The sequence below is a fragment of the Anopheles cruzii genome, chromosome 3, assembly GCF_943734635.1.
Source record: "Anopheles cruzii chromosome 3, idAnoCruzAS_RS32_06, whole genome shotgun sequence".
NCBI classification, from domain to species: domain Eukaryota; kingdom Metazoa; phylum Arthropoda; class Insecta; order Diptera; family Culicidae; genus Anopheles; species Anopheles cruzii.
Genome location: NC_069145.1, coordinates 52045482 through 52062508, shown reverse-complemented (window position 1 = coordinate 52062508; position 17027 = coordinate 52045482). Strand labels below are relative to the sequence as shown.

At 43.0% G+C, this 17027-nt stretch overlaps 4 protein-coding genes across 5 annotated transcripts in view; 3 read left to right on the top strand and 1 right to left on the bottom strand.

The window, feature by feature from the left end:
• The first annotated feature begins 296 nt into the window (after positions 1-296).
• Positions 297-1624, top strand: LOC128272429 (hydroxymethylglutaryl-CoA lyase, mitochondrial). Its single transcript, XM_053010236.1, has 4 exons — positions 297-399; positions 481-753; positions 819-987; positions 1061-1624. The coding sequence occupies exons 1-4, from the start codon at positions 343-345 to the stop codon at positions 1534-1536; spliced, it is 975 nt and encodes a 324-aa protein (XP_052866196.1). The 5' UTR covers positions 297-342; the 3' UTR covers positions 1537-1624.
• Positions 1625-2340: 716 nt separating this feature from the next.
• On the top strand, positions 2341-13205 carry LOC128274644 (uncharacterized). Of its 2 annotated transcripts, none has more exons than XM_053012905.1 (19): positions 2341-2381; positions 2457-2517; positions 5411-5611; positions 5700-5943; positions 6025-6275; positions 6490-8009; positions 8250-8712; positions 8792-9134; positions 9243-9402; positions 9467-9612; positions 9682-9970; positions 10128-10519; positions 10599-10711; positions 10784-11684; positions 11793-11995; positions 12087-12213; positions 12278-12493; positions 12566-12805; positions 12871-13205. In XM_053012905.1, exons 3-19 carry the CDS (start codon positions 5430-5432, stop codon positions 12964-12966), a joined length of 5886 nt encoding a protein of 1961 aa, XP_052868865.1. In that variant the 5' UTR covers positions 2341-2381; positions 2457-2517; positions 5411-5429; the 3' UTR covers positions 12967-13205. The 2 variants fall into 2 exon arrangements, with proteins under 2 accessions (XP_052868865.1, XP_052868864.1); XM_053012904.1 differs by having other exon boundaries at positions 12275-12493.
• Positions 13206-13971: 766 nt separating this feature from the next.
• LOC128273841 (uncharacterized) lies at positions 13972-15665 on the bottom strand. The gene is made up of 4 exons (XM_053011897.1): positions 15519-15665; positions 15339-15457; positions 14230-15265; positions 13972-14172 (listed from the first exon to the last, which is right to left on the bottom strand). The coding sequence occupies exons 3-4, from the start codon at positions 15245-15247 to the stop codon at positions 14129-14131; spliced, it is 1062 nt and encodes a 353-aa protein (XP_052867857.1). The 5' UTR covers positions 15248-15265; positions 15339-15457; positions 15519-15665; the 3' UTR covers positions 13972-14128.
• A 733-nt stretch (positions 15666-16398) lies between these two features.
• The window catches only part of LOC128270574 (serine/threonine-protein phosphatase 6 regulatory ankyrin repeat subunit B-like), a 13419-nt gene continuing 12790 nt past the window's right edge, over positions 16399-17027 (top strand). Inside the window, 1 exon segment of the mRNA XM_053007985.1 lies at positions 16399-16544. Within this exon segment, the coding sequence (XP_052863945.1) occupies positions 16399-16544 (146 nt within the window).

Genomic DNA, 17027 nt, shown 5'->3' with positions numbered 1-17027 from the left:
TAAAAAGGCTTTTGCTGCTGATGTCAAAGTTGTAACTTGCTGTAAGATATTCTAAAAGGCCTTTTCATTATTGGATTTGTTCTCATGCTACTTGGCTGACGTTATTTTTATTTTTTCATTCTATTTATTTATTACACTTACTATTTATTTATTTTACATTCTTATTTAATTTTACACAAAGAGTTTCGCTTGTCAACGAAGACGAAGGCGAAAAAAAAGAAGAAGTCGGATTGAGCTTCTCGAAACTTCAACTGACGTTCGGGAAACGACCATTTGTTATTATTGTTTTTATCAGCATTTCTTTCTTTTGCGTTCGAATAATTTCGCATTTTCTTATTTAAAATGTTCCCAATGAGAAGGTGTTTGCCTCTTCTAGCTAAACAGCGGATGTACACAACGGTAGGTGCTGTTGCTAAAAAAATATTTATACTTGTAACATTATACATTCTTTCGTTATCACTCCTTACATCACTACCGTAGAGTATATCGCAACCTGTTGCGGTACGTATTGTCGAAGTTGGTCCACGGGATGGTCTACAGAATGAACCAAAGATTTTACCAGCTTCGATCAAAATTGATTTGATTAATAAACTATCGGAAACCGGTCTTCGTACAATCGAGGCTACGAGCTTCGTGAGTGCCAAATGGGTACCACAGATGGCAGATAATACGGATGTTCTGAAAGGAATCAACAAGTGGCCAGGCATTTCGTATCCCGTATTAACACCCAATATAAAAGGCTTTCAGGCGGCGGTACGTTTTTAGCTGTGTTCCTATTAAGTATTGTAGTATAAACAACCATTTTACGTGCTCTACAGGTTGCGGCTGGTGCTGAAGAAGTGGCTGTTTTCGGGGCGGCTTCCGAGAGCTTTTCTCAAAAGAATGTTAACTGTTCCGTCGAGGAAAGCATCACCCGATTTAAGGATGTTATGGATGCGGCGAAAAAAAGAAATGTTAAGGTTCGGGGATATGTCTCAACGGTTGTAGGTAAGCTGAAATTGCTAACACTCCAAAACAGATAGTTCTAAATTAAATGGTTGCTCGCATTTTTCGTCTAAAGGTTGTCCTTATGAAGGTAAAATAAAGCCATCTGCAGTGGTGCGCGTTGTAGATAAATTACTCGAGATGGGCTGCTATGAGATATCACTTGGTGATACGATTGGCGTTGGTACACCAGGCTCTTTCTCGGAGATGTTACGAGAAGTGACCAAAATTGCTCCAGTCAATATGCTTGCTGTGCATTGCCACGATACGTACGGACAGGCACTACCGAACATACTTACATCTTTGAATTTCGGAATTGCCGTGGTGGATGCGTCGGTCTCAGGACTGGGTGGCTGTCCGTATGCACGTGGCGCATCCGGAAATGCGGCCACAGAAGATGTGGTGTACATGCTTCACGGGCTTGGCATCGACACTGGAATCGATCTGGCGAAGCTGGTCAACGTGGGAAAATTCATCTGTGAAAAACTCGAGCGCCCATCAGAATCAAAGGTGAACCGGGCGATGAGAAATACCAATCCAAATACAATCTGAAAACTCAAAAGAAACCAACCTGCCAAGGGCAAAAATAGCTGAATAAGCGGAGCCAACAGTGCATTTATTATCGTTACGTATTTTATAAAAAAAAAATGTTGCCAAGCAAATACAGAAAATCCTTATAAAATTCTTTTAAAATACTGATTTTGAATAGACTTATTTAAAGACATTACTTTAACAGCTATGTCACTCAAAACCATAACGTACAGTGCATTTAAATCATGTTGACTCTACGAAAGTTTAAAACAGATTCGAGATCTTTCAAAAAAGGTAAGTCCGTTCGAGCATGCGTACTGGCGCCAGAACATATCCTCTGAGCCGTGGTTTGGTTAGCGGTGTCCATCGCACTTAAATTTAGTTGAGAATCTGTAGCACCTAGGGCAAGCCGTACGACAGCTAGATCACGCTTTACTTCCTAACCTTCCGTCCGATTTCAGCAGTTCATCTCACCGAATACTGATGGCCATGATAGCTTTGAAATTCGACACTACGCTGCACAATAGAAGTGACGATGAAACTCGATTCCGGAAAGCAATAAAATCATGAGTGCTCGTTGTGAATTATTTTAACGGTTGTGAATCGTTACGATATCGTGTTCATTTGTGATTTGTTCGTGGTGAAAAGTGAAAAGCGCACAAATCGTGTTTCACGTTAGTCGCTCCGTGTATAGTGTTGAACGAGACCGTGGGAGCTTAGTTTATTTTTGCCAACCATTAAGATCTTGCTACGCACGGCAAAGAGAAATCCAATATCGCTTTACTTAGAAGAATATTCTTGTCGAAAAGCTAGTAAGCGGGATAGGCAGCAGTGTTGCGATCGAAGAAAAATGTAATTGCAGTTTGGTGAGTGTAGTACTGAGAATAATGCGTGCTGCCAGAATACTAAGAAAGCCATTCTTTCGCCGTCCGCCTGCACAGTTGAACAAATAGTGTGTGTTTGTGCCAGAAAGAGAGAAAAGCTGGAGCTATATTTATAAAGGTGATAAAAATTCCAGATATTCATCATCAAAATTATGTGCAGCTATGCTAATCGTGTCATAACTACTAAACATGTCATCGTGAACGTCACTGCTCTGTGGGAAGATTAAGTTGGAAAAGGCGAATTTTCAGACGAAAAGATCTTCGGCAGCTTAGTGTGTGGTTTACTTGTTGCCTACACTACCACCAGTGAAAGTGCCGATTGCCCGATTATGCACGAGAGAGAGAGAGATTTAGTGGAAGTTATTTTTAAACCGTAGCATACCATCATCCATGAAAAGAGTACGAGCAATAGTAACAGGAGCAATAGCTATTAGCAGTGTATTCAGTAACACTGACTGCTCTCCGTATTTTTATTACGCAACTCAGGCAGGCGTCGTGAACTGACTACTAAATTGGACTAGGCTTACAGCGAGTAACAATGCACGTTAAATGTGCTGCTCAACTCCACATAGTGGTGCGATCTAATCACTAGTATACACACTGTGATGTGCGAAAATTCCACGCAATGAAAGAGCGTATTGTAGAAATTAAAGTTCGTTTACATTAAAGATCACGACACGACACTTGATATATCTATAGAAATAGAACAATGTTTTGAAAGATAATCGACGCTGACAATGAACTCATGTGCCTGAACGAATTTGGCCATTAGATTTAAGTCTGTCGACAGCTAGTCATGTTCTTTCTTTTCTCTTGAGCAGTAACAAGTTTGTAGCGCTGAAAAGACACCTCACCTGAGTTTATTTCAAGTAGGTGAAACCCGAGAAGAAGTGATTTGTTTTAGTATATATTCCCGCCATTCTTATCGTCGTTTTCAAATATTCTTCATGTGCTGACATTGAGTGGTGAGTAAAAATGAACTACCACCATAAAACCTAAAAATTTAATGTTTTTTCGTCACACACCAACCCAGTTTTGTATTTAAGAGTCCTTTGAAAATAAACAGCTACTTTTCAAGGAAGATAGTTTGTGCAGAAAAAAATGAGTAAACATCGCAAACCAACGCTTACATTAGGCATATTTCGCTCATATTCGGCAAAACCGATAGTACAATCCTCACAATTCAAGTATGCTTTGTTCAATAGAAGGATTTTAAAACTATACATATGAAGCTATACATATTTACGTCACGACGTATTTACGATCGAGTACTGTAACGTTTGTCAAGATGGATGCTTGCCAGAACGATGCCCAACCGATGATCCTTTTGCTTTTCATTGGCTTTGGCTTATCGCTGGGGCTTCTTTTTGGTGCTATTTTAATGAAATGGTTTTCCCAGTTTTAAGGACCATTACTCGAGAGCTTTGAGAAGTGGTCAACGAACTGCACAGTCTAACGTGTAATAAAATCTTAGTTTTCGTTGTAATCAGTGCACTGTTCGCGCGAACGTGTTCACTTTTTGCGTTTTTACTTCATAAAGTTTATTTATTTAAAGGCAGATTTCTTTAAAACTTGTGTGTGTAAGATGCATTCTTTAATGTTTTATGCTCCATAAAACTCCTCATTTTATGAATCTCGTTGGATCACACATTGAACATATGTTTTATTATTACTCCAGCCCCTATATTTATTATTTAATTCATTGTCGGTCTAATTACTTAAATTACCATTTTATTATTCAATCAAATAACTCGTAAACTAACGTAAACCTTAAGTCAAGACAAAATAGCTGTAATGGTGAAGTGCACGTAAGTTGGAGCATAGAATATCATATTGTCCAAGAGATATGGCGCGTTAATATGATTAATGAACTGTTTTAAAATTAACAACCCTTGCGCTACATGACGTTTTTTTTTTTTTGGTAAACGATCTTACACTGCATTTGCTTACATTGACTGATATACGATTAACGGGGCACCAATTGTAGAAGAAGATCAAATACTTTTGAATCACTTTGCGATGCTATTCACGACTTTCAAAATGTTTAGTCATCGGCAAACGCAAGATGAGAATCAGTAGGAAAATCTAAAGACATTGCTCATTGACGAACACTAACAACAGTACAGGGCCGAGGTTACTGACTTGCTGGGCACCAGATTGATTGATAACTTCATCAGACAGTCAGTTGCTTGTCCTAAATGTATATTTTCCTGTACGTCGCGTGCGCAGCTAACCAGTAACAGGGAAGCTACGTACCAAGGCTCCGCGAAGCTTCACACTGTATGAATGCCGTATGTAAAAACATGACCAAGACCGACCTCCGGGAACGAAGACGTGTTGTACCATCGATATCTAGCGTTTTATGAACTTTGTCATGAAAACGGCCATAAATAAAATATGACATATTCAAAGAAGTTGTTAAAGTTTTGCATAATGGAGACGCATGGTAGTTGCTGAAGTACGCTGGTGTATCATGCTAGGTTGTTGCGATATTACGTGAACCTCAAAAAATAACCTTACTTCCTACAAATAGTTGCTTTAACATTTGTTGCTAAACGAATTAGAAGTTGAATTATGAAAGATACAATAGTCCTAGCGCCCAAAGCACAATGTTTTAAAGCATTAGAGATTAGCATTGTCGGTGGTGCCCGGCCAAGACCGCCCGGCGTTTGTAGCCGGCTAACAAAAAGGAAGCATACGAACAATAATATTGGTAGTATCTGTGAAACTACTGTCAAGTGATCATAGAAAAGTGTAGATTAAACGGCGGGATCGAGCACATACGTGCAACATGTAGTTTAGGTTTTTCACATAGGGCTCAATTTTCTACGCAAGGTCTCGTCGAAACACGAGGGTACGGCGTCAGGGAGTATTTATAACTGACGCTTACGATATGTTTGTAATCAACGTCGCTTTCTCAACAGTTCTAGTTTTGTTCAATAATCTCTATCGAACGAAGTATTTTTATTTGAATGATTTAAACATAAAGCCTTTCATTTCGTCATATCCAGTCGGAACAATTGTGACGTCATGTCGCACCTTTTTCCAAGCGCGAAGGGGGATCAGCTTTGCCCACTCGGATTTCACCCACAAGTCCGCTGGCCTACGCGCTGTAAACGATGCTTTCGGGACTACAAAGAGCACGGAAATAAACGAAACGGAGACGATATAACAGCCTCAACGCCGGTTCTGACAGGCTCAACCCAGTCGCGGTATGCTATTTGTGGCGATGGCTGCGCATGCAAGGAATTTTGTGAGAGCAATCCAAATCTACTCATTTCTGTTGGATCACTCGTTAAGGAATCGCGACAGTGGAAGCAGCAACACACTCGACAAACCTGTGCGAAGCTGGACGTCAACCCAGAACCTTTTTAGTCCTAGTAGTAATAATGGCGGTAGCTCCAATGCCTCGCAATCGTTCCACCAACGTCCAGCCTCATGGGCTTCGACCCCGGACCTGGATAACATCCTACAGAACGTTAAGGCAGATTTTACGATAAACTTACCATTGCCCAGGCGACGACACACAACCACATTCGATAACGTAAGTGACCGTACATTGTTTGCGTCTTGGTGGGTAGATTTTAAATATGTTCACATACTTGTCTTTTTTGCACTAATGTAGTTAGAGGAACCAAACACAACGACGGTCACTATCAAAAGGCCACCATTGCCGCCGATTCTGAAGGTCGACAGTATCAAGAAGGATGCAGAAAAAGTGGAGCTACAGAAGCGTGAGGACACTGTAACAGACATTGTGATCGAGAAAAGTGACTCACTTGCAGAACGCGTTCGCAAACTGAACCTCATCAAGCGGCAGGGAAGTGTTGAACGAGACACAAGCAAAGAGAGACCCATCCCACCTAAACATGACAAGTGAGTCAACCATTGACGTAGGGCCAGGAACCATTTGTTTTATCAATTTTCATCATACTTGCTTCATACCGCAAGTTTTTTTGAGAAAGATTATAAAGGCTAGTAATGCTAAGAATTATCGTTAACTAAGTAATGCTACGTGTACAATTAAGAAAACTAAGTAGTAACTGTAAATTGAGTATATATTTATAATTATATGGGACTTTAATTTCAGAGATGAAGATTCTGTGGTATCCGCAAAAATGGTACTTAAGCCATCGATGGTGGAAACGGAAGCAACACCTGTAGAAAAAGTTGAGCGAAGGCGACGTAGACCCATTCCAGACACGCCGGATTCCAGTGTCAACACATCCGCCACACCCGCAGGAACCTCGAAGGTCTCCAGTCTCAAGCAAAAATTAACAGCAGTGTCGACAGCACCTAGCCTGCCCAGCACAACAAGCATAGCCACAAAAGACAAAACGATCACCTCCGGTGACGATGGAACTGGTAAAACGAAAACCGTTATCCGGCGAAAACGTGCTGAAGATTCTGCTACCTTATCATCAAAGTCGATAATTAAACCAAACCTCACGATGTCAAGTCCATCCATCACTTCTATTCAACCGAAGAATGTTAAATCCCTACACATCGAGCCGCAGGTTCCCGCTTCTAGCAGTGACGATGTAAAATTCCTAATATCAATCAAAGACAAAAAAGCGAAACTTGATGACGATATGCATTCGACTACAACCGAAACGACCGAAGCTACCGAGGCGACCATCGTGGATCATATCGATACTACAGAGCTGCAAGAGGAGATCGAAAGTCTGAAGCGAGAACTAGACACGGTTAAAGCCAGGGCCGAACGGGCTGAGCGCGACAAGAGTGATATTCTGTTGCGACGCTTGGCATCGATCGATACCGTTTCGAATAAGACGGCTGCTTCGGAGGCTCTCAAACTGCAGCAGAGGGTCAACGAGCAAAAACAGACGATTGATGATCTGCAGGATGAAAAGAAGTTCCTCACATCGAAGCTGAAGGAGGTGTCTGCAGACTTGAATGCTCGTGGCAGCCGAAGTGTTGAGGAGCAGTTAAGACAAAAATTGGATCAAGCCGAAACTCTCTGTGAGGAGCTTATGGACGAAAACGAAGAAATTAAACGCGAACTGCGCAACATGGAAACAGAAATCGAAGAGATGCACGACAACTTCCGTGAGGAGCAGGCAGATGAGTACGCTTCGTTGAAGAAGGAGCTCGATCAGACCACAAAGAATTGCCGGATACTTTCGTTCAAGCTGAAAAAGTCTGAACGACGGATCGAACAACTTGATGCTGAAAATGTTGCCTTAGGAGCGGGTGGTGATTTGGCATCCAAAATAAAGCAACTGGAAGATGAGTTGAAAGTGTCGAACGAAGTGGCACGCCGACTGCAAGCGGAACTAGAGTCTGCCGGACCCGCATCCAACCCATCCACACCAACGAAAAAAACTCCATCCCTCGGAAATATCGGTAAATCAACATCGGCAGACAGTAAAATCTCGCGAGCATCGCTTACGCGTGGCGGATCGCAGGAAGATCCGGCTCAGTTGTTAAGAGATCTACAAGACTCACTAGAGCGAGAAGCCGACCTACGGGAGCAACTCAAGTATGCCGAAGAGGAGTCGGAGAACTTGCGGCGCAAGTCTTCTCGTGTTGAAGACGAGAATGATTCTCTAGTTATGCAGCTGAAGAAAATGGCATCGAAGGCAAAAAGTAATAATCCTCCTCTAACTAAAATACCAATAACTAGTAAAACTAACAGAGTTTTCACACTGTTTATTTCACACAAAAATCAAAACCTACATTAACCCAAGTTACTATTATCTATTGTGCGATTAAAGCTAGTTTGCTTCTACTAAAGAAGAACAGAGATCGCATATGAGGATGTAACTTTTATACATCACGAACGTTCACTCATTGCTCATTTGCTTTATATTCCCCATATTCCTATAGCCAAGAGTAGCATTTTCTCTAAGGCCCGAAAGCTAAGCCCTGCCCCAATATCCAGATCAAGCTCGGAAACACCAGTGGAGAAAGATGAGGGAATCTCCGATGAGGAAGATCCCGCAGAGATGCGCCTCCAGTTAGAGTTGAATGAACAGGAAATGGCCGTATTTCGGCGTAAAATTGAAGAGCTCGAGATTGAGAACAAACAAGGCCGCGAGCAAATCAAGGACCTTCAGGAAAGCTTGGCATCCAAAACGAAAGAACTGGGCCGAAAACTACCATCGCTAACAGGCAGCAAGGCATCGTCGGGCGTGAAGGATCCACTCCAGGATAAGAAAATCACCGTCATGGAGGATGAGATTAGTGAGTTACGCAAGAAGTTAATCGAAAAAGACCGAGAATTTGAGCGAATGCAAGCAGAAATGGCACTGGTAAAATCCAAAGGAGGCAAATTGTTATCAAAGTCAAAGTACGTACCACAAGTCGATGACATAGTGGAACACCTTGAAATATAATCCGTTTATCTTCCTGCGGACTTTATTTTGCAGATCTCTTGATGCGCTCACGGAACAGCAAGCACAGGATTTAAAACGGCAACTTCAGGTTGTCGAACATGAGGCCACAGTTTTGCGAGCTAAAACTCAAAGCCTCGAGCAAGATAATGAAAAGTATCAGTCGGAAATTAAGACGCTGCAGCTTCAGGTTTCTCGCAAACCATCCGCTACAACAGCGGCAGACACAAAAAAATTAAATGACACCATCGAGCAGCTACAAAAGGAAAAACAATCACTGGACACCCGGCTGCGTTGCATCGTGCAAGAAACGACAAAACAGCTTCCTACGCGCACACCCAAAAACCCTACAGATATGCATACCAAACTGCAAATGAAGGTAAAGTTTTACTGGCATGTAATCAATAGAACAAATATTCTGTCAACGCCGATATTAAATATCAAACAAACACTCTTTTCCACCTAATCAACATTGGACACCTTTCAGAAAATGGTCGAAGAATGCGAAACAGAAATCGACGATTTGCGAGCCTTAGTTGCCAAAACGGGAGCCATGAATATCGCTGCCTTAGAAAAGGAGAAGCGAACACTTGTAGACGAATTGTCGGAGACAAAACTGCAACGAGAGCTATTGGAAAAAGAAATAAGTACTGGCGGTTGACGTTTATTTCCTATCGGGTTCTACAGTTGCACGGTCTCTTTTCCTTTCAGGCGTATTGAAAAGGGAAACGTTGGAAAACCACGCAGTCAAACTTAACGACGCTCAGCGAAATGTGGAAAAATTAGAAGATGAAAACAGAAAACAAAATGAAAAGATCAAAGCGTTAGAAGATAAAATCAGCAAGATCAACAGCAGTGTATGTATAGCAGCATTGATATATAATGTCTTGAATACTAATACGACAACTAATTCCGCTTCTCCGTAGATGCGAACTACCGAATCAAGCAAATCACTTTTAGATATACAACTGAAGGCCGAGAAGGATAAGCATGCGACAACCGAGAAAGATCTGGAGAAACTCCGCAAAGAGAAGGCGAAATTGGAAAGTCGCATTGTTGACATTGAAAAAGAGTTGCAACTGTCGAAGAAAAATGCAGAACTCATAAAGGAAAGCATGGAAAGAGAAATTGTTACACTGAAGAGTAAATCCAGTGTCGGCGAAGAGGACAGTGCGTCGTCCAAAATTCTGCAGGAGCTCAAAAAACAAAACGAAGGTAAGCGGGATCAATTGAGAATCATTTACCCTGTGATCGTGGAAATGCGAGTGATCAGTATGGAGATGGTTTTATTTAGTATGAATTTTAGAATTTTACTATGTTTATTACTATCCCACAAATCACTAAAACTATTATTCTTCTTCTTTTTGTGTAGATTTGACAGCTGAGATCCATCAGCAGAGTCAAAGATTTGATGAGCTACTACAAAAGCACGAAACAATGGAAGAGGAACATCTGGTTTTGCGAGCTCAGCTGGCTTCCGAACGCGAGAAAACGCAAGAAGCACAAAAGCTTAGAGAAAAACTAATTCAGTCGGAAGCCATCGAAACTAGGCTTGTGAAAGAAAATACCAATTTGAGTCGCAAGCTCGTAGAAGCTCAGAAAAAGGTCTCGACAGTTGAGACGAATGCCGAAAACCGCTACGCTAGCATTGAACTGGAAAAAAGTAGGATGAAAACATCGTTAGAAGACAAGCAGCATGAGTTTGAAAAATTGAATATGGAGAAAGAAATGAACGCATACCAACTAAATCAGCTGAAAAAAGACGTAAGATTGGATCGAGTGGTGGATAGCGGATGTTCCTCAATGGTAGCTTCAAGCTTTAATAATTATTTTACTTTTCCAGAACGAGGACCTGCGTGGTAAGTTGGATGACTATGAACGTATTAATAAAACACAGCGGACGCTCAGCGAGCATAATGCTCAGTTGGAGCAGGAATTGAAGAATGTATTTGTAAAGTACGTCACGTGCATTAGCGATCGATTACGTTTCCTAGTATTTTTTCACCCAACAAACTATTATTGTTGCAGACTAGAAGCATCCGAGGTTAATGTAAAATCGGAAGTGGCGGCCACGCGATTGCGCTACGAGCAGCAAGTGACCAATCTTCACAATGAGCTCACAGCAATGCAAAGACAGTGTGAACGATTCAAACGCGATCGTGATACTTTCAAGCAGCTTGTTGAGGCAGCCCAGAAACAAATTGGTGATATGAAGGCCAATCGTCGAAGTCTTGCTTCGGTCACGAGCAGCAGCGACGACGACGACAAGACAAAGATAGTGGCTCTAGAGCAACAAATCGGCTGTCTTGAAGATGAACTAAGCGAAGCACGCCTCGAAGCGAGCAAAGTACGAACTGAGCTCGTGTCGGAATTGAGTGCATCAGAAATTAAGATATCGGAAATGCAGTCGAAGATCAACGAGCTGGAGGAGGAAAAAATAATGGGCAGCGGTAAATCCAAAGTGCCCGGCACCAAAACGAGACTGGAACTGTCCTGGCAGAAGGAACGAGAAGAGTTGCAAAGACTTGTCCAGGAGACTTCAACTCTGGCCCGTGATCTACGTCAAACGCTGTTCGAAGTGGAACGAGAACGAGACAAAGAAAAGCTCGAATCGAAGCGCAAAGTAGACCAAATCAAAAAGACAACCGAAGAAGAAATCGACGAAGGTAGAAGAAAAGTTACCGAACTTCAGAGTGATCTGTTGGAGTTGCGTGACGCTCACGCAAAACTGCGTACAGCCAACGAAAAGCTACGCCGTGATAGGGATCGCTATGAAAAAGAGCGAGAGAATGCGACTCGTCGCCGAATAGAGGCGGAAGGTGACCGACGCGTGGCAACACTTTTGCAAACCGTAGATGAGCTAGTACAGTTAGCTCCAGAAGTGCAAAAGCCTGTGCCGAAAGATTCCATTACCACATCTACTGGAAAGGTAGTGTAATTGTAGCGTAGTACAGAAATTGTATCTTCTATTTTATTTTATCCACTCATTATTAATCCAAATTAAGGCTAACCTTTGCAATTGTTTTTCTTCTCACAGACCGTTACCGCCAATAGCCCCATTCCAACACCACCGATGCGTCATAAAAGTCCTTCGCCAGGGCCCGGGGCTTCTCATCCACAACAGTCGATTACTACAGTATTAGCAAGACTGGCAGAAGCGTCGGAAGATCTGAGACGATATCAGAGAATGTGTGATGAGGAAAAAGACAGAGAACGGGTACGACGGGGAGGAATGCGCCGGTAGGTTTGAATCAGGAACATCTCCGGTTCCAATGCCATGTTGCGCAAACTGTTGAAACATCGGGATAATCAAATCGCCTTAATTTAACAGTGCCGCATCGCAAGAAAACGACACTATTCATGACGCCAGACCAGTGACCAGAGTAAACAGAAATGGTGGAAGTCTTTATAGAAAGAGCCTCTCGTTGGACCAATCGATGCAAGCGGAACAACAAGGGGTAAGATTCAAGGAAACTACGCCTTGGCTCAATTATAATAATGTACTCTTCACCAACGTAGCAGCTGATATGGAAAGAAGGTGACGATAGCATGTCATCGCTGCAGTCGATTGATTCCGACTATGGAATGATGCGTCGGGAGTCCAGTCTCGATTCGCGTCTATCGACCGGTTCGACCCAAAGCGATATGCCACGTATGCGAAAAAAGAAGCGTGGCATAATGGGTACGCTAAGGAGCTTAAGCCTAACGAGAAACAAAGGAACAGAAAGTGATTACTCGGTACGCCAAACTACTGTTGTAAGAATTCGATGTTGGAAAACTGAAATCCGTCTTATACTACCTTTTCAATAGCATCAGGGATCGGATTCTGATCTAAGCATAGCAGGGGATGTCCGATCCAGCAAAACTAACCTTAAAGGAAAACTATCGGGAATGTTTCGCCGTGGAGGCTCGTCCTCACGCACGAATAGTACCGAAGCGATAGATCGAGAAATTCAACGACCAGTCGCCACCCAAACTCTCGGCAATGGGCCTACCGGTGTGTCAGCGCCGCAGCGACCAGTTTCTGCCAGCACGCCGCATTTAGCTAGGGTAAGTGTGCTAAATTTTGCAATAGAAAGAACAAAATATTGCTTAGTTACTGTTTTATCTACCAGGCCGGAAAACCACCCACACCTTCGATGCAATCGGTACAGCGGAAACGGTTAAGCGCCAACCTGCCACCAACTGGGCCGTCCTCTGGCGGCCAATAATTGACCGATGAAATATTACTTTCTCTCAAAATATATCCTTTCATGACATAGATCGTTGATAATGCTTAAAGTCAAACGATATCGATCTCTTGCACATACATACAATAAAAAAAATGAATGCAAACAGTCCTATCAATGTTAAAATAGTACGGTTCATATGTGCACTTTATAATAGGTTCGTCGTGATAATTATAATAGTGAACGCCATGAACCAGATCAGATGTTCAATAAAAATGTTTCATTCTATGTTCAACAGATGTTATCAATGCTCAATAAATATTGTCGCAGTTTATTTCTCATTCATTATTATTAGAACGGACTGAGCTGTTCGAACTTTACATTAAAACTAAAAGTTGGTGCTTAACACCAGCTTAAAGTTCTGCACCCAAGTTGATGCACTAACAGAGCTCGGACTGACGACTTTCGCATAGAAACCGATTAATCGGTGCAGCGTAGACCGCTGATCTACGAACGAGCCGCTACGATCGCAGTTGTTGTTCCAAAAAAATCCGGAAGTTATTTAAATGGCTGATTTTTCAAATTTCGACCGAATGGCAGCGGAAGCTGCAACGTACAGAAAACGAACGATTGATGCGGTTAGCAACGAAGAATGATTAGTAAATCATTGTTTCGTTCAGAATCATTGTTTTATTCAGAAAAATGAACAATATTTACTGCAGCGAATGAGAAACTTATTTAGCAAAGACAATGCCAAGCAAAAAACCATTTTTCTAGCTAACCAGAAGTTGGTAACTACAACAGTTGTGTTCGTAATGTTTCAGCCAAGGATCGAAATTATGACTTAACTTAGCTACATGACGTTACTTTGTTTTTTTTTTAAGTAGGAAACGCGCGCCGTGTGGGACTCCCCTCGCTGCCTAGGGCCTAGGCACACACTGGGGGGACTAGGGCTAATCCTCGACTGACATTTAGCAAACAAGGAGCACTCTTGTCCAGTTTGCCCTCACTCCCGGTCGGCAGGACCCGAGTAACGCAGTACCGTGGTGACGACACTCGGAAGCAACCCTTTTTTGGTGCTGCTGAGGCCCCCAATCGTGCGCTTCGGCATGATGCGTGCGTCCAGCGCGCTCATCGCCTTGCTAGAAGCCTGCTCAGCGTAAGTTCTGAAGCTGAACCTGCACCGCAGCTGATGTGCGTAACTTCACATTGGTTCACATTGCACTGCAAAATCATTAGGCATAGGCACTGCAAATAAAAGAACCATTATCAATCACTATAACACATAACTAAAAACTAGCTTACCGCGTCGTAGAGGGTCGTTCTTCAACCGCTGGTACGAGTTCTTCACATACGATTGTAGAATTCTGTGGAACTCTTCCTCCCTATATCGCGGGTTGTAGCGTTGCACTACCTCAAACAGCACCCGCAAGGTTGCCTTGTACCTCGTCAGTACAATAGGGCTTTCGTCTGTCGGTTTTTTCCAGACGCATATGTTCAAAAACGGCCGTCGAAAGTAAAGGTCAATAATGTGCTTCAACGGATTACCGCCTCTAGTTTTGCGGGTGACCTTTACTTTCGACCGCATATTCAAAAACACGCTTTTGGAACATCCTGGTAATGATGCCAACTTTTCCAGGCTTTCCAGCTGCTTCCAGGAGCTCACTGGAAGAAGCTTGGCGGCAGCATCACTAAGACGGAGCTGCAGTTTGGAGGTACCGCAACTGGCTACAACTCGCTGTGGAGAGGCGTGAGCGGTGCTGCTGGGTCTGCGAGGTGCAGTGGAGAGCTGCGTGGCAGGGGATTGCGGGGCGCAGGACTGCGGGACTTGTTCAAGCAACAACTGCTCGACTCGGTTGAGCCGAGCATTGAAGCGCTGCTCCAACTCGTGCACCAGCGCACTGCAGCTGCACTCCGTGGTAGGGCGGTTTACCGGGCTCCAGGCTGGTGGTTGTTGGGGCTCCTCCTCCGACTCCTGCTCCTCCTTCACGCGCACGGACACCGACTGTGGCGCGACGTGAGTGGAGCTGCTGACGTTCCGTTCAAGTAACAACTGCTCGACGCGGTCGAGCCGAGCCATGAAGCGTTGCTCCAAGTCGCACACCCGTGCAATGCAGCTGCACTCCGTGGTAGGGGTATTCACCGGACTCCGGGCTGATGGTTGTTGGGGCTCCTCCTCCGGCTCCTGCTCCACCTTCACGTCCAAGAGCACTTCCATTTCCTCCGGCGAAGAAATAGTCAGTTCCGATTCCGGTGGAGCAATTGTGACTAAAGTGGTGACGTTTTTGATGGAAAAGAGCGGTTCCAAAATCTCGAAGCTCATGTTTGGATGCGCCTGCTCCTATATTTACGATTACGAATCTTTATCCGAATACGGTCGATTACGAATTAGTATAATAAGTATTGTGTATAACCTTTGCACAGTGAATATTTCGCTTCGGTGGCGATCCCTTTCTTTTCTTCCGTGCAAGTAATTCGCAAATGGTCTTCCTTCTTTAAGACATTTTTCAAATCAGGTGATGAGGAACTGAAACTGTTATTTATTGTTATTAGAACGGCTTAGAAGTTGATGCTTTGTTTGTGTTCGGACTGACGTCTTTGGCTCAGAATCCGATTAATCGGAGCAGCGAGACGGATGATCTACGGACGAGCCACAATGGGAAACTATTGTCCCAAACAAAAAAGCCACTCTATTTTTCATTTGTTTAGCCGCTGATCTCAACCGAGAAAAGGTACCGATCTTACTGATGCACAAAATGCCCTCAAAACACAATGTCTTAACCTAATAATTTTGGTGAGCTGTACGTAAAATCTGTCTCGTATTTATATTTTCTCTCACTCAATCGTACATGTACATCATCACATCACTCGTACACTGTTGTAAAAACTATAATGTATTCATTGGCAAGTGTACAATTATTATTTATTTGTTTAATTCGTTTGTTTATATCCTTGTTTTTTTCGATATTATTATTTCACCTTTCTGCTTCGGCCCGTCGCCTCTGAACTGTCAAATGGACGAACTGTCAAATAGTTGCACTGTTCGAGAAAACAATTGCTCCGCGTGAACCCAGTGAACAACACTCGAACCCAACACTCGAACGTTCGAGTTTCATAATTAGCCGAAAGTGAAGTGATAATGTGGGCCACTTTGGAAGTGATACTTTTGGCCCGAGAAAATAGAAATCGAAGAGGTAAGTTGATTTCTGAATAGTTTATACTTAAAATTGAAAAAAAACATCTCAAATATGAACTAAAAAGGAGCACCGTTCCGCGAAAACGATTTTACATTTGCCACCCAACAACGTTGTTCCCCAAGGAGCCAATTGGGTCGCCTGCTGGTGTTTGCTTCGGTGGCCGCAGGAGTTGTCGGCCGAGAAGATGGAATGCTCGCCTATCGAGGAAAGGCAACGCAGAGGCCACGGCAGTCTAAAGAACCGGAGTCAGCTGAGACGATGATACTGCTCCTGACCCATGACGATCATAAAGGCAACCGGCGTGAATGTGGCAACGGTATTTTCCAGTCTCAACGAATACGGCAACGCTGGCGGTACGGAACTGGGCAGTGGAAAACTGGCCGGAAAGCGTGAAAACAACGAGCTGAGTACCAACGAGTGCGAGTACCAACGGAGCGCAAACCGCTTCTGATGCCGCCATCAAACTCATCTATTTCGTCGAATTCGCAAAAATTTGTGTTAAGTGGACTTAACCTTAACTTAAGTGCATATAGATTGTATAGATTGTAATGTAATGCGTGCGTAGTAATAAGATTGTGAACCCGGCGATTGTACGTTCGTCGCTGGGTAACGAAATTATTTTGTATTTTACAAATAAATAATAAATAAAAAAAAAATAGTTTTACTGGTTTTTGCTATAATAGATTGAAATATTTGGCATGAGCTATAATTTTAAACCAAGCTTTATAGCAAATTCCATAAAATGAGCTTTTTTTGACAATCGTCCTTTTCACCGTCCCGAGGACAGTCCGACGGTCCAAAGGATTGCCTTTAGAGTGTCCGACGGACAGTCCATGGGACTGTGAAACGAACATAGTTGCTCCTTGGGTTGCCGCGCATCGGTTTTAGCGGTTTTATGAACCGCGC